Here is a 20,020-nt window from a genome sequence, read left to right on the forward strand (position 1 = left end):
AGCATAATGAAACCCACTAAAAACTGTTAAAAAGCAGTAATCTGATCAACGCAATTGATACGCCTATATGTAAACATCACAGTGAAACCCCTTCATATAATTAATTTATGCTAAAAAATTCTTTAGAATCTATTATTGCAGAGACTCACATTTTTGGAAGGACCTAGAAACTGTAATACTAGGAGTGCAGCTAGCTCAGTGATGGAGTGCTTGCTTGTTAGCATGTGTGAGGACCTGTGTTCATTCTCAAGCACTTCACAGAAAAGTGGGAGAAAAAAAAAAAAAAAAAGGTAAAACTGGAGGCAGGGAATGAGGTGACTGATCCGTGAAAGCATCTGGACTTTTGTATCCAGATAAATGGAATTTGGAGAAATCTTGAGACTGACCCTATGTTTTCTATTTGGAATTTTTTTGGAAATGATTCTGAAATTATGCCAATAATGCTTTGCTTTCATAACTGTATTTATCTGACATAATGCTTTAGTTCCGGTCTACAAACTGATAAGCCAGAGAACTAGCAAAAGGTAATTTTTAGGAGTAGTTAACAAGCACATGTCTACATGAGTGACCAGCAAACATGGCTTCCAAGTGCTTGAGGTGTAGGGTTTCTGTGTACTTCATGATACTACTTACTGATATCCAATAGGAAAGAGCTTATCTTCACAGTCAGAGAGATCATTCAGAATGCCTAAGCAGTCGATTGTCATTGAGCCTGACCAAGGAAAGAGGAGCTGATTAGAGGAGACAGTGAGGAAGATCATTTTATACTGAGGACTAGAAAGTATCCAAATGGTAACACAGCCTTCCCCAACAACCAACGCCATACCAATCATCATGTGGATATTTTCTGGTTCCAAGCCACTGAGGAACTTCCTTCTTAAACTGATTCCTTCAAAGTCCACAAACACTCTTCGAAAAACTTCAAATCCATTCTCAGGAACCACCTTGAATAAAATCAAAGGTTACTGTTAACAGTCTGCCCATTTACACATAATATTAATGGTGATGACTTGTAGAGAGAGAACACAGAGCACATTTCAAAATCACCTTGTGATTATTTCTGGTAAAGGGACATGACTCTAGCAACAGCTGGTAAGAAGGCAAAACTGAGTTATTGCTGTTTTTCAGTATTTTCCCCAGAATTTCTAGAGAATTCAAGAAGTGACTACAAAAACAATATCAAGACTTACTGGAAACTTAAATACATATGCTAAGTAAAAGAAGTTGGTCTGAAAAGGCTATGTACTATGTGATTCCAACTCTGAAATGGGAAGACCATGTGGAGATAGTAAAAAGATCAGTGGGTGCCTAAGGTTAAGGGGAGAGACAGAAAGCAGGCAGAACACAAGATTTTTAGGACAGTGAAAATACTTGTATGATACTACAATGGTGAATACATGCTATTACACATTTGTCCAAACCTGTAGCATATACAACACCAAGAGTGAACTCTAAGTGTATACTGTGGACTCTGGATGATGATGTAGTGGTATGGATTCATCAGTTGTAACAAACACACCACTCTCTTGGGGGATGCTAATAATGGGGAGTACATAGGAAATCTCAGTACTTTTTTTTTTTGTCGTACTGGGGTTTGAACTCAGGGTTTCATGCTTGCTAAGCAGTCACTCTACTACTTAAGCCACACCTCAACCCTGTACTTTCTGCTTAATTTGCTTTGAACCTAAACCTGCTCTAAAAGAAAAACCCTATTAAAACAACAACAAAAAACTAGAGCTGTCCCACCTCGCCTTTGATCAAATCCCGATGTCTTTGGCAATACACTTTTTTATCATCCAGAAAGACACAGTTCTTGGCTCGGGAACACATGAAATGATAGTTGCTGGTGCAGGATGTGAGGCAGCAACCCACAGTGGCTCCTGGCTTTTGGCAGAATTCGCATCTCTAAAAATTCAGAAAGAACAGAGCTCCATTCAGACTTTCAGACATTTTAAGTCATTTGCCCTCTTTTCTATAGAATCACCTCATTCTGAGCTTTCTACAACTCATTTTGTTTATTGGTAATCTGCTGAATTACAGAGAAATGATAAAAGCAGCAAAGCTTCATCAAATCCCTTCTTTTCCAATATAGGGCCTTGTAACTATTAAATGTAAATATGGCAATTCCATTTAGAACTTGGACCAAAATAGTTTTTTTTTTTAAAATTTGGTGGTACTGGGATTTGAACTCAGGACCTTGCACTTGAGAGGCAGGTGCTCTATTACTTGAGCCACTCCACCAGTCCTTAAAGGGAAAGCTCTGTTTTTTTTTTTCTTCTCTTTTTTTTTTTTGGCAGCACTGGTATCTGAACTCAGGACTTCACACTTGCTAGGCAGATGCTTCTACCACATGAGCCGTTCCACCAGCTGTTGGTTTTTTTTTTTTTTTTTTGGTAGGATGCATGATTAATTTATAAGACATGAAACTTTGGAGACCAATGCTAAAAACACTGTTTTGCAAGGATGTTATTATATTCCAATGTGAGGGCTTTACAAAGATTTTACTAGTCAAGAAACATAATGGATCGCTTCTCGGTCTTTTGGCTAAGATCGAGTGTAGTATCTGTTCCTATAGTTTAGTGTCTGATACGTCCTCTATCTGAGGACAATACATTAAATGGATTTTTGGAAGTAGAAGGTGGAACAGGAGCTTGCTCCGTCCACTCCACGCATCGACCTGGTATAGCAGTACCTCCAGGAATGGTGCACCAAAAAAAGAGAAAGAAACATAATGGTTCTGTAGCTATTAGATGCAATAGACAACAACCTTCAGCTCCACTGGGCCCTGTGCATCACCCCTATTCTGTTAGTCACAATCTGCCCTCCTCCCCAGGTACGACTTCTTGTTTGTGATCTCCACACAATTCACTTAGGTTTCTTTATATGTGTTATTTTGTTTATTGTTTTCATTTTAACAATCCTCCATTTTCTTCCTCCCTCAAAAGATAGGCTTAAAATTTTTACTCCTTTAATGCCTTTTGTGATGACTCTCAACTGCCATCATCACTTTCCACATCCCTTCTTTACGGATGTATGTCAATGAGTTTACTCTGTGGAACCTCAGAATGTTGACTCAGCCAGTGCCTCTGAGATCATTTAGTCTTAAATCTTAATAAACTGACACATTCCTCACATATCTGAATTATATTCCAAGTTAGATAATGCTTTATTTTCTATCTTTTTTTTGGTATCCCTCATCCAATGATCAGAGTACCAATCTGCCTACAAAATGTACCAATACTTGTTGGAGAACTACTCTGAGAACACTGTGGAAGCCCAGTGAGACAGCATTTCCCCACAGAAAGAACATCTAGAAACTAATAGGGAATCTCTTCCATAAAATTTATCCATAAGTCCTCACCAGCTGTTTGCCCCTGATCACAGCCATGTGCACGTTCTTTAGTGATCCATCGTCATCTTCAAATACTTCCGCTGACCACAAAGCACAATTTACATGTGTCCATTCATTTTGGCCAATGTATAGCAATCGGCCAGCATCCTATGAAATACAATTCATCCTATGAAATTCTTAAAGAATATAACGCCAACGGAGGTTTCCCTTGATATTAATTTTACCTGAGTTACGATAACCTCAAGAAATAAACAGTAATTCTTTAATTTAGGAATATACATCAAAACAATTCAATTTTCAATGTTTCTATTTTCCTTCTAGATTACTTTTTCTGTACACTGATTATAAATTGAGAGAATAAAAAATGCACAGTATGTTGTAAATTTATATAAAGGTGAACTTTCGTTTTGTGGTACTAAAGTTTGAACTCAGGACCTTGTGCTTGCTAGAGCAGGCACTTCACCACTTGAGCCACATTCCCAGCTGAGGAAAGCATCATTATCTTGATTTAAAAGATGCAACCAAGGATAGAGAGGTTAAGCTTCTTGCTAAGTTAAACGAGTAGGCACTAAAGAACATAAATGGATATAGGATCACTGTCATAACCGGGACTCTTTGTCATTCTACTATCTTATATTAAACACAAGCTATTTAATAAGCAACTTATATTTTATTGAATTTCACAAAATATTTTTAGGGAACTTTCATTAGAACTTATTAGACATCAATAGGTTAATTTAAGGCAAATCAGCCAACTCAGTTATAATAAACAAAACTCTAAAAGCCAGGGAGGCAGAGGCAGGAGGACTGCAAGTTTCAGACCAACCTGGGCAAAATAGTGAGACCCCGTTTCAAGGAGAGAGGGAGAGCAGGAGGGAGAGGAAGAAATATAAGTACTACAAACTGACAAGGAAATATTAATTAAAGAAATGGCACTCAGCAATGAAGTATTGCCAGAAAGGAAAAACAGTTCATGTGAGGTGTCTACTAATCAGAACCTCTTGCCCCAAAGTACTTACGTTAGCACTATCATCACCATACATCAAACATAATGCACACTGTCTATTATCCTCTATGCCTGGGGGTGGGTTCAGCTCTGGGCTATCTTCTCGACTCCTATCGGAACCTTGGAACCCAAAAGATATGCAGTTAAAATTGGCAACACTACATCTGACTTCTAGGAAAAACAAAAACAAAACCAATTCTGTTCAAATAGTCTATAAAAATAAATGCTTTCAAAAAGTGTTCCAAATTATGTTATCTGATCAGATATATTACAATACTCAAGAATATTTACATTAAGGTTTGCTAACATCCCAAGTGCAACAAAAACAATGATTTCATAACATTTATGGATGAACTGAAAATTCCTGATAACTAAATGTATTAAATTTTGATTCACAAAGTCAATCATTTGCACCTAAAGAAACAGACAGCGACCCTACACTTGGAACTTACTTAAAAGTGGCGGTGTAGGAGGATGGAGAGGAGTCGGTGAGTCTGGCTCTCCAGGCCCTTTGGCTTTGGGAGCTGGAATGATTTTCTTCATTAAAGGGGGCTGTTCAGTGTGGCTGTTCTCCTCTCGCTCCTGCCACTGAGCATAGTTATGGTCAAGTGAAGGTGGAAGCACTGCGTTTGGTAACATCCCACTGCTGAAAACAATCAATTCAACAAGTGTTTATTGAGCTCCTATAACATACCTAGAAACACACAAAATAATCAAATTCTTTATGTCATCAGCTCTTGGACTCATGTCCAAGCCATTCACAGAATATAAGAACACGTCACAGAATCTGAAAATTGCCTAAATACATGGGACTTTGACATTTCCCCCCCATTTTTATTAGCATATATTCATTGTACAGGGGCGATTCATTGTACCAATTCCCAACAGCCTTACATTGTACATTAGTTAGATGACCCCACCACCTTCCCCCATGACCCCCTCCCTGCCCACTTAAAGTAACTGTAAGAGGTTTCATCGTTCTATTTCATGTATGTATATGAATCCCATCAACCATATTCTCTCACCTTCATCTTCTTCACTCATGTACCCCGCAAGAGGCCCCCTACACACAGTACCTATTTTACAGTCGTATCTTTCATTTTTAATTCCAAGGACTTGGACATTTTAAAAATTTTAATAGTTTTGTTTTCATTTTGAGTCAGGATCTCACTGTGTAGCCCACGCTGGCCTGGAATGCACAATCCTCCTGCCATAGCCTCTCCAGTACTGAGATTATAGGTGTATATCACCACGCCTGGCTTAAAATTATAATCTTAATATATGATTCTTGGCTAAACTTCCAGAAACAAATGATAATCCTATCGAAAAATCAAAAAATTTTAATGGGATAAAAATTAAAGGGTAACTATGGAGAATCAAGGGCAGTGGAAAGCACCATTTAACTATGTGAAATAGATAATAACAAGGCCCAATGATAACATGGCTTTATTACACCCGTTGCCCATATACCACAAGTTAAGCCAATTAACAATTACGTAAATGGAACAAATAGGTGGCAACAGCCTGCAACAAATACTGCATGTTGTTTCTAAACAAGCACAGAAAAGGCATCTCAACTGATTCATTTTAACATTAAAACCTCCTAGAAATCTCAATTTAGAAATACGAGAACGTTCCGATTTTTAGCTCTTGAGGGAAAAAAAAAGTAATGCTATATTTACTCACTTGCTCGATACTTTATTTGGCTCCCAAAATCTGGACTTTTTGACACTGAACCATGGAAAAACTCGTTCCATTTGCTAAAAGAGAACAGACAAGCAAACAGAATGTAAACATGTGAATATTCATTTGGAAACCATATAAAAACCAACATCTTTACATCAGCATCTTTGTTAATATGACAGTGATTTCAGGACACCAAGACAAAGATTCAGCCACTCTGACAACCTCACCAACTTCCTCCCAAAGAATCAGAGGAACAAATTAAGCCAAGGATGTTTTACACACATGGCAAAGCAAATAGTAAGAGAAAGCAAGTCCACTGTATTCATGAGCAATTAATCATAGGTAAGCACTGAAAATATGAATTAATATCATTTACCCGAATAAAGAAGGACTTGACCATGCTGTTAGCTTTTTTAATCTCTGGCTGCCCTCCATCTGAATTAATGGCTGCTTGAATGATCTTCACAATATCATCACTGAATTCCAACTACATACAAAAACAAAACCTTAATTATTCATAAAGCAGTAGCATAATCTCAAAACTGTTTTTTCTTCTCTCCTCAATCATCCAGTATATTGACTTAACAGAACCCTCATACCCTATTTTAATATAGTGTAATTTTTCTTTAGCTAAGGCCTTTGGGATTCTCTTCACAATTAACTTGTGACAAGATGGCAGGGTAATAAGGGAAAAATGCAAACAAACTACCTCTATCATGCTAAGTTAGTCAAACAGGCTTACAATTTTTTATTTGGACTAAAATGAATAAACAAATGAATTGCAAATACAGACCGTGAGATAGCAAATGAACATTTCTTATACATTCTTAAAATCCTAAAATTAAAAGACATTATCTACAAATGAATAAACATATATTATTCAGTTCTAAGTTCAAAAAGGGAGAATTAATTGACTTAGCATTCACATTTTTCTCATAAAGTTGTTAGTGCTTCCTCTTAATGAAAAAGTAATTTTCAGAGAACTCAGATGTAGGCCAAATAAAAGAATCATTTCAAGGGATTACCATATCATAACCCTTCTTCTGAAGCAGAAAGCTAAAATGATTCATGTATGTTTAGGTATCCCAAGCTGTGTGACATTTCTAAATGTAATACAAATCATTTGAAAATTTACTTATATCCTGCTTCATCTCCCAAAGATCCAAGAAAGCTAAATTGGTACTTGAAACTTTGGTCACTTGCTGTAGAGACATACCACAGATGTGTAGTTCCCCTGATCCATTTTCTTCTTGACTCCTTCCAAATCTAAAGGCTGTTGATCATCCTGCTTGCTGACTTCAGTAAGAACTGGTGGATCTGGGCCTTCTGGGGAGCTTCGAGAAGGTATGCTCTCCTCTGTCTCAGGATTTAAGTCTGGAGGCTTGGCAGCCTGTTGCCAGGAAAAATGCTCTTTTATTTAAGACTGAAAATGAGGCATCCTATGCAAATTCTATTCAAATTAATAAAGGTGATATTAAACCTACTATAAAACACAAAGAACATGAAAATAACCAGAGTTCTTAAATAAAGTTAAAACGAGCCTGTTATCTAATGGCTTGGCTAGGTTAACTTACGAATTTTGCTTGATTATTTCTAAAACTAATATGAAAAATTCAAAACTGTAATTCCTTTTGAGTACCACAGAGAAAAGCGAATTTTCCCACTCAAAAATAAATCAATAACCCAGAACTTTGGATTCATATGGGAGAACACCTACTTTGCAAGCAAGAAGCCCAGAGTTCAAACCCAGTGCCACAAAAAAAAAAAAAAAAAAGCAGCAGCAGCAGCTTGGGCTGGAGATGTGGCTCAAATGGTAGACTCCTGCCTTACAGGTACAAAGTCCTGAGTACTAACCCTAATCTGCCAAAACAAAACAAAACAAAACAAACAAACAAAACACTTTTATTAAAAAGAAAAAACAGAAGCCTAGCTCTGAGCTAAAGTTATCTAGGTGGTTCTTCCAACATTCTACCTAGTGCTTCCAATGACTATAGATGTATAATTCACAACTTACATGTAATCATTTTTAAGCTAATTATCGTAACTACCTACCAACTACTTCTCCTGACCCTAGACTCAATCCTCTCTAATCTTTCCTCTCCACTCCAGTCTGAATAATTTTATTTCTAAAAAGTAACTCTGACCAGGCTACTCTCTTGGATAAAGTCCTTCACTGGCTCCCATCACTGTCGGAGCACAAAGTCCACATTTCTGGCATAGAAGCAAGTCCTTTGAAGATATGGCCCCTTCCTATTTCCTACTCCAAAGAAAGCTCTACTCTTGGTTAATGGTTATAACCAAAACAAGTGACTTTATAAAACTAAATGAAGAATGAAGCAAAACAAAACAAAAATTCCCTATTCCATTACTAGGCAAATGAGCTCTGAGAGAATAAAACGAAACTTGGGCCTTACCTGCCGGTAGCGGAGCAAATGACTGGTAGTTCGAGAATTTAACAAAGCTGTCAAAACCTGCTTCAGAGAAATCTGTAGCTCTTTTTCAAGGGCCAGTCGCCACTCTGCAGGGTGCCGCTCAGTACAGTTCACACAAGTGTAAGCCACGCTTTCTGGCAGATTAGATAGAATCTCATACATCTCATCTAGGAAAACAAAAACCTACAATGATGAGGTCCTCCGAACAGCAGCAGAGAGGGAAAAGAGGTAGCTATGCCACTGACCTTCTTACAAAGTTGCATGTTAAGAACCACATTAAGATGCTAATATTCCATAGACTATCACACATACATTCAAACAGGACATTATTAATCAACACTAATCCAGGATTTGGTTATCGGAGAGCCAATAGATTATGGTACCTACTAAAGGCAGTAACTAAATAGAAGGATATGTTCAAGAGAAAGGAGCACAAACAACACAATGTTGCTTATTCTAGAGAACAACAACAACAAAAAGATTTCAAATAGAGTGACTATAATCCTAGGTTTATAGTGCTCTGGGAACTGTAAATGCAGCAGTGCCTAGAAAGAAACTATTAAAAAATAAAAAATAAAAAAGATTCCAACCTTCTGTACCTGAAAGATTCTCACATTTGGAATGGACCCAGCGATCACACTTCCCACACTGCATCATCTTACTCTCATAGTCATCATCATCATAACACTTGTCACAGAGAGGGCAGAAGTTTCCTGAAAGTTGGCAGAAAAGCTTTGGTTCACACATTAATGCTTTCAATGTCCCAACCTAACCTAAAATCTGCATTCTTCGGAGTCACTTATGAGTGTTAGCATACTCTATGATGGGGTGTTCACACATCTGCTAAGTGTTAAGATTATTTGAGCTGGAAAACTTCACATACGCTGCTGGTTCTCTTTACACACATTTATTTAAAAGTCATGAGGTAAATTTTAGAGATAACAAAACAGAAAAAGAACAGAAAAGAGAACATGTTTCAAACATTCAAAAGGAATGTTTAAATTTTTAAAAAGGTAGCATTACAGAAGTAAGACACAATTACTTTAAACTTTGTTATTCCTAGTGATTTTACATTACAGGTTGGAGCAGCACTTTCTTAAAATCTAATTCTATGTACAACAGTCACAAATTTACTTTATCCACATATCTCCTCTCTTACTTCTTACTAAATAGGCTTGTTTAAATTGACCGATTATTTTACTAAAAGTAATTTTCAGCTGGGTGTGAAGATACAGGCCTGTAATCCCAGCACTCAGGAGGGTGAGGTAGGAGGATCATGAGGTCCAGGCCAGCCTGAGCTACAGTGTGACTCAAAAAAAACAAACACAAAAACTTTAATGGTGATTTCATATCATTTCATTAAAATAATGGGCTTAATGTATTGGAATTTTTTTCTAGCACAACTATTAAAATAAAATGCTTGAGTATCCCCTAAAATCATTTCAGAGATAATCAAATCTGTGTATGTGTTGCATGTGTGCTGTGCTGGCTTAGACCACTTGTTTGCACTTAGTGATAATAAAAATTACCCTTAATTCTTTCCATAAGCTAAACTGTAACATAACAAGTAAGACTTTTTACTTCATTCCCTGGAGTGGCCAGTTCACCTCTGAAACACCAAATGTGGACAAAACTAGCTTTTTTGAGTACCTTTAGCAAAGAGTTTGGCACAATCATGGCAAAGTGAAAAATCGTGAGACCACTGTGCATCCCACCCTTTGCCTGGAGTTGTGGATCCACAGCTCTTGCAGCGAACACACTTGGTACAGATCTAGGAAAGAAGAAAAGAAATTCAATAGAAATTTCTTAGTTTAATATTGTTTGTTATTTAAGATCTCAAATACAATTCTAGATTTGGCTTCTTTACTGAGATGACTTTTCCTAATAATGAGGCAAAAAAATTGTCACACTGACATCCTTAAGTAAGGATGTTCCTATTACAAGTTGTGTGAACCTAACCAACCCATGGTAACTCTTTTCAAAATAGCACAATGTGTGTCCTCACCCAAACTTTCTTTTTCTTTGTGGGTTTGGTGGGGTAGTTTGGTCCCAGGCACTCAGGGTGATAGCTGTTTCGGCACTTATTACACTCCAGCAGCTGCTGTAGAGAAATATAACAGCAAACACATCACGTCCCCTTCACCGAACACCTGTTTCTTAGCACCCATTTCACATTTACCTTCAGGTCAGACAGCATTTCCTTACAACAGTTGAAATTTTGTCGTGATTACTACTTACTGCCTATGAGACCAGAGAGATTTATTTCCTACCAAAGGCACTCAGAGGTAAGTAATTTTACCGGATAGATTTTACTTACTTTGGAAGTTTTTCCCTTGCCATGTTCTCTGCCATATTTCCAAAAGTAAAACACAGAATCAGGCAATTGGTTACACCCAATTAAAATAGTCAAAAAATTGTTAGCAGAGAAAAGAATATAGATTTAGAACCTTAGAAGGCAGAAATGGAGACACACAGTAATACTCTAAGAGCTCTACTATTAAGTTCTGTACCTTCGTAGCCTGATGCTGCCTTCCACAAACATGACAGAATTTGCAGCGACGACAACACCAGTTTTCCAGCTGGTCCTCCAGAGGGCGCTCGTTCTCCTCTAAACAAAACTTGTGGAAGGGTTCACAACACACTTGGCAATACACAAACTATACCAAAAAAATGGGAACATAGAAGTATGTCAAATAATATGTAGGGAAAAAAAAAAAAGTAACCATAGCCTATTTAAAGACTAAGCTTTAGGAGTCCACTAGCATATACAGGTTGAATATCCTTAACCTGAAAATCCAAAATGTACCAAAATCTGTAAACTTTTGAATACTTATGACACCATAAGTAGAAGATCGTACACCTGACCTCCAATAGTTCAATGTATACAAAAATTTCATTTTTAGTCTTGGGTTCTAGCCCCAAAATACCTTATGTATATGCAAATATTCCAAAACCTGAAAAAAAATACAAAATCTAAGACACTCTGCTCTTAAGTATTTCAGGTAAGGAAGGGATACTCAACATACTGAATTAAGCAGTCACTGGGCAATGTTAAGAGATTCAGTGTACTAAAACATTAACACTAGAATCACAAAGTAACAAAGTACATGTAAGATCTAACAGAGTGGCATGCCTATAATCCCAGCACTCCAGAATCGGAAGAAGGAGAACAGAGAGTTCAAGGCCAGCCTGGGTCACATAGTGAGATACTGACTCAAAACTAACAGTACGTGCCAAGTGCCATAAGGGAATGTAAACAAAGACTATGGGAATATGAAAGAGTCAGATGGGAAAAAACAGGGAGGGATCTGACACAGAATTTTCAAAAATACTAATGATAATCCAGGATTTTCTTTTGCCAAAAAGGAACTGGTAGAACAGCTGGTCCAACATTAATAAAGTCTGTAGATTAGATGTTAATTTACTGATTTGGTGATTATATCGTGCTTATACAACACAATGTTGACTTTGGGAAATACACAGATACACAAAAGAGCATATGTCTGCAACTTGCCCACTCTCCCTTTCCTCCCTCCTCCCTCCTCCCCTCCCCATCCCTCCTTTTTCTTTAGCAGTATGGAGTTTGAGCTCAGTGCCTGAAGCCTGTTAGGCAGGCATTCTACCACTTGAGCCACATCTCCAGTCATCACAAAGGGAGCTTTGGTATTCAAATACAAAACCAGCAATAGTATCTTTTTTTTAGTGAGACTGAGGTTTGAATTCGGGGCTTTGCACTTGCAAAGCAGGCACTCCAATGCATGAGCCACATCTCCAGCCCATTTTGCTTTGGCTATTTTGGAGATGATGTCTCAAACTATTTGCCTGAGCTGGCCTCAAACCATGATCCTCCTGATCTCAGCCTCCCAAATAGCTAGGATTACAGGTATGAGCCACCCATGCCTAGCTAACAGCATTTTCCCTATGTTTGGACATCTAACAGATAAATCAGAACTCTAGGGGGACTGGAGGTATCATCATAAGCCCTGAGTTCAAACCCTAGTACTGACAAAAACAAAACAAAATAAAGATTGAATCTAAGAGATAAGACTTATTTACTGCTCTAGAAAAACATCAGATTCCTTCCTGAAATTTCTAAAAAATTTGAAAATGTTCATTAGTTGGTTTAAACAGGGGGACAGTATGTTCTAACTGCTAACAACCCATTATCTGCACTTTCTGGGGAATAAAGAAGCAGGGTACTTTACCTCCACGTGCCCACTGCTGGCGCAGAGAAAGCAAACTACTCTGGGAGTTATAGGAACAGAAGTCAGGATTCCTAAGCCTCCCATCTCCCACACATTTTCTGCTTCACAATCCTCCTAAGGGGAGAGAGACAGATCACACAGGAAAGTTTACAATGACAAAATAAGGATTAAAAGCATAAAATTAGAGTGACACTTGAATGCCAAGAATATTTCATTTCAATGAGTCCAAAAATAAATGCTGATTTAAACATTTTTAATCTTAAATACAAACTTTTTTTTTTTTTTTGGCAGTGCTGGGGCTTGACTTCAAGGCCTTCACCTTGAGCCACTCCACCAGCCCTTTTTTTGTGAAGGGTTTTTCAAGATAGGGACTTGAAACTATTTGCCAGGGCTGGCTTCAAACAGTGAATTTCCTGATCTCTGCCTCCTGAGTAGCTAGGATTACAGGTGTGAGCCAGAGGTGCCTGGCTCAGATACAAACTATTAAAAGGCTCACCTAGTAGTTCAAGTCTTACTAAATATATTACAAAGATACACTGGGACTGAATTTCCTTAGTTTTACTAATTCAAGAAATCATCATGATTTGATCATTCCTATAAGAAAGAACTATTTTCTCAGATACGCGCAGGTCATAAACTGACCTCACAACACTGACTGGAGTTCTCAGACACCTGAGCCATCTGCTAACAAGGTTTTTTTTTTTTTTACTTAGGGCCTTACACTTGTTAGGCAGTGCTCTCACTGCTTGAGCTACTCTGGCAGCCCTAACTGTAGTTCTTACTCATTTCTCTAGTTGTTACTAATTTCCTCTCAATACCTTTAGAAGTACCTTTTTTTTTTTTCCATTTAAAGGTCATGACTGTCATATCACTGAATGCTTTTACCTTAAAGTCCACTCTGATCCTGTGGACTCCATCTGCTGGGACTTTCTGCTTTGAACTATTGCCATTGGAGAGAGTGCTGAGGATGTTCAAAGTGCCTACATTCTCCTGCTTGTTGACTGGAGGTGGTTTCTCCTAGAGGCATAAAATATGGAAAAAAACATTCTACCTGACTTTATGTTTGCAACAGATGACAATACAAATGTCAAATCCTACTAACAGTCCTAGAAAATGTTTCAACATAAGTATCCTATGGAAAGAGAAGAGACATCTTTAGAAGATTCTTAACTTCTCTCTGCCTCTATCCATAATAAATAGTGGACATAAATAAGGGTGACTTTTATAGACTAATATTACTAAAGTATGTTGAGGGAAAAACAATTATGCCACGTGCCCTGCAGAATAAGTAAATGCCTAGACTACAACATATAGGGCCACGAAGAAGGGAAAAGGAACAAAGGAAACAGACCAGAAAAGACTGGCTAAGGTCTAAACCTTAAGTTTGTTAATTTTAAGAAATTCCACTGCCATCTACATGGAAGCAGAAATGCAGTTTCACTCAACCATGAACATGTCAAAGACAAGGCTTTTGCCACAGAACAGAACACATCCTTGAAAAACAGCAGAAAAGCAAATCTCTCCTCACCTTTTCTTTTGGTTTTTGTTTTACAGGGATGCTTGGGCGGGGAGCCACTTTTTTCTGCTTGCTTTGCTCTGGACCTAAAGAATTCAAAACAGATTGCAGTCAGATGCTGGCAATGACTACTTTCAGACTGGCCTGTGAAGATAGGGTATTAGAAAAAACAAAGGAACTCTAAGCTTCCAAAAGGAAATTAAGGCAAAATAGCACTAATCTAACCTTTTTGTTTTGCTTCTATTTCTGCTATTATATAATAGTTACTTTTCTTGAACTGAAGACAAACATTTCAGCTTTCCAATGGACATTTCAGACATCAGTGCTTCTTTGCTAGCTCTTGTAGTTCAGTCATCCTTCCTGCCTTCCTCACTAACCTGGTTCTGGTGGCGGCGGCTGCTTTTTCTTGGGCTCACTAGGAGTAGTCTTGGGAACTTCTTTTCTTGGGGGCCCTGTGCTAGGTGGCTGAGGGGGGATGGCTGGTGCTGGCTGGGAGACCTGCTTGCTGGACTTCCTGGAAGCTGGAGTGGTGACTTGTTTAGGTTCGGGCCCTGGGGCAGAGGCATTGACTTCTTCACTCTTTTCCTCCATGGGTTTCCGTGGTGGAGGCTCACTACTGCTCTTCTTTGGGGCAGGATCCTCTCGTGCTGAAGGGGTAGGTTTCTGACTAGAGTCCATTAAGTTCTTCACAGCAGTGCTCTCCTTGCTATCTTTCTTTTCACTGGTCTTAGTAGACTTCTTCTCTTTCTTTTTCACAGCTAGAGGAACAAAACAAGATCGTCTATTTATAAGTGAGAAAAATTTTAGTTAAAATAGAAGTATAGAAATATAACATAATCTTGTTCTCAGTTTTCTGCAGCTAAAGTTGGCACTGAAAGGCTTAAGAAAATTAATGCCAAGTTGATCAGGCGAAGTAGGTATATTCTTATTGCTCTAGGAAATGGCGAGCTATAATTTTTACATATTTTTTTAAAAAGTTTTTAATACGGAAATTTTCAAACATACTCCAAAACACAGGGAAGAGTCAAATAAACCCCCATGTACCTATCATCCAGCTTCAACAACCACCAACTCCCTGGGAAAGAGCAGTACTTTAAAAGAAAACAAAAACAAAAACCTAGTACTCCCTTTACACTGAATGTACATTACCGTATGACATTAAAGCAAGAAGCATTTTGGGGAAGACCTTTTCACACCACTACCTTTAGCTTGCTTCTGAAGGTAGGCTTTGGAAGGCATCCATTGTAGATTCTGACATTTTCTCATCCTAGGATAAGAAGGAATAAATCATTACATAAATTGCACTTAAAAGAAAAGCAACTAAAACAAGTGTCATTTGTTTGCAAGAATCAGTGAATCTCTATTTGGGTTTATTTTAACAGCTGAACAAGGGCTGCTTATTACTCAGGTTAAATCTGAGCCTTAAAAATCCTTGGGTCAGCAATTTTACCTACCCGTAGGATTTAAAAAGAGCAAATACCAAATTGTTTTTGCAATGGGACTCAAATGTCTCATAACTCAATAATGACCAGTACACCACACATGAAATGATCAGTGAGGACTTGTTGTAGTCAAATGAGTACTACTCCCTTATAAGATTTAATATTTATTCACACAAAATGGACTAAAGTCACCCAAGCCCTTTGTCTGCCACTACAATGCTACAGGTATATCTCATGACTTTGATATCTATATTTTTTCCACCTCTCTATGTAAGTTTAATGAAACAGAATTAATTTGAAGTCTAAAATTGCACTGAATTCATTCTAGCCCCTAAACTCAGTGCAATTTTATCTTTCTATCATGTACCTTTTTTCATTATGTGAGTTAATTTACTTCTTGCCACTAATCACCCTGATTCTTACTTGAGGACAGACAAAACCAAAGCATAGAACTACATCTTGTCTCCTAGAAACTGTCTCCCATGAAGTAAATAAGGTAGCATTTCTCCCAACTATGCTTTGTATTAATCATTTTCATGTCATTCGTTTGTTCATTCAGTAAACATCTATTTCTGGCAGGCAGTTTGCAATATGCTCAATTGCCAAAATTTCTGTTTATGCAATTCAATTTTAAACAAATCATCCCAGATGGCAGAAAGTGTACCCATCAAATGACTGAGAAGGAGAAAAGGTACAGCATTAAAAAATTCTGTCAAAAATTCCATACCCATGAAAAGATTCTGAAAGTGTGAGAAAGCAGAGATTTAGGCACAGATGTCTCCAAAGTTTCCTGCATGCCACAAAGAAACGGTCGAATCAAATGCCTAATTTTGTCCAGTTTTAAGTAGAAACCCTCCAGAGCTGCAATGACTGATATGACATCTGGCTACTTAAATTTAAATTATTAAAATTAAAGGAAATAAAAAATGTAGTTCCTTAGTCACACTAACCACAGGCCAAGTGCTCAATAGCCACACGTGACTAATGACTCCCACATTGAACTGAGCATACGTGGAACGTGTCTATCACTGTGGAGTGCTCTATTAGACAGCACTGCCCAGACCATTTCTAACAGTCACAGCCAATCCTGACCACAACACAAAATCCCACTCTGAACTAATGTGCAACCCAAGAAACTCAGTGCAACAGCTGGTTTGCCTACCTATCTCTACATCAAGTCAGGGATGAATGAGCACTTTTGAGGACTGAGCACTCAGCACCTCCGAGTAAGATCTACTCACTTGCAGCACTGCTTCTTTATGTTGCGTCCACCAAACTTGGGCTTGTCTAAGCAATTAGTGCAAACACCACAGTCTTCAGGCACCTGGCAGCCAGGACACTGCCCACACCGCCTTGATCGCCGTCCTTTCTTTACCGGAGGTTCCTGAGGTGCCTTGTTTCTGGTGACAGGCTTGATTGGTTTAATGGGTGGTGCGAGAGGTTCAGCATCTTCTGAGCCAGCAATTGATGACTTGTCTGTTAAAGAAATGTGTCCGTCATTAGATCCAAGGGACTATCTAATCCCTTCCTGCGAGTATAGTAAGAAATCTTTAAAATTCCTTTGTATCATTAGATACACACAAACCTCATTTTAGTTAAAAAATGATTTACATTACAATAAAATATTTATATGTTGAACTCAGCTTTTTAAATTTTATTATTATTTTGTGAGTGTGGTATTGGGAGTTTGAACTCATATCACTTGAGCCATGCCTCCAGCCCTTCTTGTTTTTAGTTATTTTTCAGATAGGGTCTTGCACTTTTTACCCAGGCCAGCCTCAGATCTCAATTGTCCTACGTCTGCTGGGATCACAGGCATACACCACTGCCTGGCTTGTTATCTGAGACAGGGACTCACTAAATTTTTGTGTGGGCTGGTCTCAAATAGTAATCCTATTTCCACCTCCCCAAGTAGCTGGGATTACAGGTATGAGCTATCTCACCTAGCCAGAACTCAGAATTTAAAAAAAATAACTATCTGAATACATATATCTGAGGATTCTCTGAATCTCTACATTAATTAAGAGTAGGAACCCAGCATTTCGTAAGTATATAGCAATCGTGAGAATGTGCCTCACAGATCCCCAACTCTAGGGAGCATAACTGACCAAAGGTGCCAGCTGCTGTGCTCTGAAGCCCACTGGTACAAAGGGGCCACATTTCTCATGGTCACTACCAGGTAGTGACTTAGTGTAACAGAGATGCCAAGGTAGGCTTATTCTTGGAAGATGCAAGACTCCCCAACAGTCTTGTCAAACCTTTCTTATATCATATTGCACTCTCAGAAGATTCTGCCCAGCTATCTCTTCTCTCTTTCATAGGGGTCAGATTTATATCACAGTTTTCCCAGCTACCTCCCCCTTTTGCTTCTTAAGAATTCTCTCTAATGAAATTCTCATACATTAAACCCTTCTAGCTGTCTGTTTTTATTTTTACTTTTTTGTGCGGGACTAGAGTTTGAAGTCAGGGTTTTACACTTAAGCAGACACTCAACCGCTTGAGCCACACCACCTCCAGTCCATTTTGCTCTGGTTACCTTGGAGATGGGATCTGGCAAACTATTTACCTGGGCTGGCTTCTAACTGGGATCTCCCACAGCTCAGTCTCCCAAGTAGCTTAGATTACAAGTGTGAGCCACCGGCACCTGGCAAAATTTATTTATTTATTTGTTTTTATTTAATTTTATTTTTGGTGTGACTAGAATTTGAACTCAGGGCTTCGTGCGTGCAAAGCAGGTGTTCTACCACTTGAGCAACACCTCCAGTCTCTGTTTTTTGAAAGACACAAACTATGAAGTCTAGTGAGCATCCTCTGTATGATTTGAAAATAAATCAAAAATCTGCTCACACTCCAAGGTTAACCTCCCTGACCTACCATCATTCCCCATGGAAGACAAAATCTTTTCTCGCTCTTCCCATGGTAAGGCACTCAAGGTGGGCATGTCATCAGGAAACACAGCTCGTTTTCGGCCAAGGGCAACAGCAGCTCTTCTGCAGACATGTTTAATCCGGGGTCCTCGCACAGAGGTCTCTGATGAATCACTTTCTTGACCCTGAATATGAAGCAGGCCAAGAACAATGACAACCATACAAGGGCAAATATAATTAAATGAAGCCATGGTATACCTGATCAGTTCATTACGATCTAGCATCAAATATACAAGTCTAGCTCTAGCTATTCCCAGCTGATTAGCCATATCAATATACAGGAATCAGCTACTTCTAAAATTAGCAGCAAAAAGGCCTATCAAAAAAAAAAAAAAAAGAAAAAAGAAAAAGAAAAGAAAAGAAACACAAAAACTAAAATAAAAAAAAGACACCAGCTGGGCATGGTGGCTCACACCACATCTATAATCCCAGCACCTGGGAGATGAAGACAGGAGAATCAAGAGTTCAAGGCTAGCCTGCAATCATAGCGGCTTCGAGGCCAGTGTGAGCTACATAGTAAGACTTTGTGCCTAAAACAAAAACAAACAAAACAACAACAACAACAAAAAAAAAAACAGAAATAAACTAAGCCTCTATTCCCAATTATATTATTTCTTTCCAATTGCCCTCAAAACTGAAACTGCCAGTCTGTATTACCAAAGCTGCCAGTCTATATTACCAAATAGTTCAGTTTGGTATCAACAGAGCTATTCTAACCACAGACTAATTCTTGTATTTCCATAATCAACAGAGAAATGGTGGGAAATAACCTATAAATGGAAGTATAAAAGGCTGTGGCTTCAAATAGAAGTATCTCCCGTCACTAGGAGGCTAACTAAAACATCCAACATGGTGTCAAAAAATAAGTCCTATAACACTGCTGCTAGAACTCTCAGCTGGCAGAATTATTAAATGTAAACACAGCCCTAGGTTGAATAAACAAAAAAACCTAAATTTGTGGCCATCTTAAATTAACTTGGTGTGTTAGCATAAATATGCATCTAATGCATGACAATTTTTAAATGAACCTAAAGTTAACAAGTTTTCTCAGGAAAGGTCAGTGCCTAATTCACTTTTTTTTTTAAATTACTGGGGAGAAAACCTAGATTCTCCAGTATGCTAGACAAGTATTCCACTACTGAGCCAAACCCCCAAGTCCTATTAGTTCACTTTAAAAAAAATTTTTGCTACTGTTAGTAAAAATTGCTCAGCATCACCTTAACTGAATTCTACACAGCTTTTCTGTTCCACAATTTTAGGCTAAGTGCTTCTAATTTGTATCCCATGAGCACATATTGCCTTTTACATAAGGTGTTTTTTGTTTGTTTTGTGGTACTGGGGTTTGAACTCGGCCTCATGCTTGCTAGGCAGGGGCTCCACCACTTGAACCACTCCATCAACCCTTTTTTGTGTCGGGCATTTTCAAGATAGGGTCTCACAAACTATTTGCCTGG

General features: G+C 38.2%; 1 protein-coding gene and 1 non-coding gene across 6 annotated transcripts in view; one reads left to right on the forward strand and one right to left on the reverse strand.

Annotated features, from left to right (window-relative positions):
- The window catches only part of Kmt2a (lysine methyltransferase 2A), a 79,921-nt gene that overhangs the window by 24,152 nt on the left and 35,749 nt on the right, over positions 1-20,020 (reverse strand). For 3 of the 5 annotated variants that reach the window (XM_074066630.1, XM_074066627.1, XM_074066628.1), the window contains 21 exons: positions 18,514-18,691; positions 16,881-17,115; positions 15,400-15,464; positions 14,575-14,955; positions 14,210-14,283; positions 13,567-13,698; positions 12,682-12,795; positions 10,987-11,133; positions 10,482-10,577; positions 10,127-10,247; positions 9,067-9,189; positions 8,459-8,643; positions 7,261-7,434; positions 6,421-6,531; positions 6,045-6,118; positions 4,811-5,004; positions 4,372-4,478; positions 3,362-3,499; positions 1,747-1,905; positions 827-944; positions 634-712 (listed from right to left, as the gene is read on the reverse strand). In XM_074066630.1, the coding sequence (XP_073922731.1) occupies positions 634-712; positions 827-944; positions 1,747-1,905; positions 3,362-3,499; positions 4,372-4,478; positions 4,811-5,004; positions 6,045-6,118; positions 6,421-6,531; positions 7,261-7,434; positions 8,459-8,643; positions 9,067-9,189; positions 10,127-10,247; positions 10,482-10,577; positions 10,987-11,133; positions 12,682-12,795; positions 13,567-13,698; positions 14,210-14,283; positions 14,575-14,955; positions 15,400-15,464; positions 16,881-17,115; positions 18,514-18,691 (3,005 nt within the window). The remainder of the gene's footprint in view (positions 1-633; positions 713-826; positions 945-1,746; positions 1,906-3,361; positions 3,500-4,371; positions 4,479-4,810; positions 5,005-6,044; positions 6,119-6,420; positions 6,532-7,260; positions 7,435-8,458; positions 8,644-9,066; positions 9,190-10,126; positions 10,248-10,481; positions 10,578-10,986; positions 11,134-12,681; positions 12,796-13,566; positions 13,699-14,209; positions 14,284-14,574; positions 14,956-15,399; positions 15,465-16,880; positions 17,116-18,513; positions 18,692-20,020) is intronic. The other 2 variants (XM_074066631.1, XM_074066629.1) reach the window with 1 other exon arrangement.
- Positions 2,525-2,714, forward strand: LOC141420940 (U2 spliceosomal RNA). The gene has a single exon (XR_012445663.1). It is a non-coding gene; the product is annotated as a U2 spliceosomal RNA (small nuclear RNA).

The sequence above is a fragment of the Castor canadensis genome, chromosome 2, assembly GCF_047511655.1.
Source record: "Castor canadensis chromosome 2, mCasCan1.hap1v2, whole genome shotgun sequence".
NCBI lineage: Eukaryota > Metazoa > Chordata > Mammalia > Rodentia > Castoridae > Castor > Castor canadensis.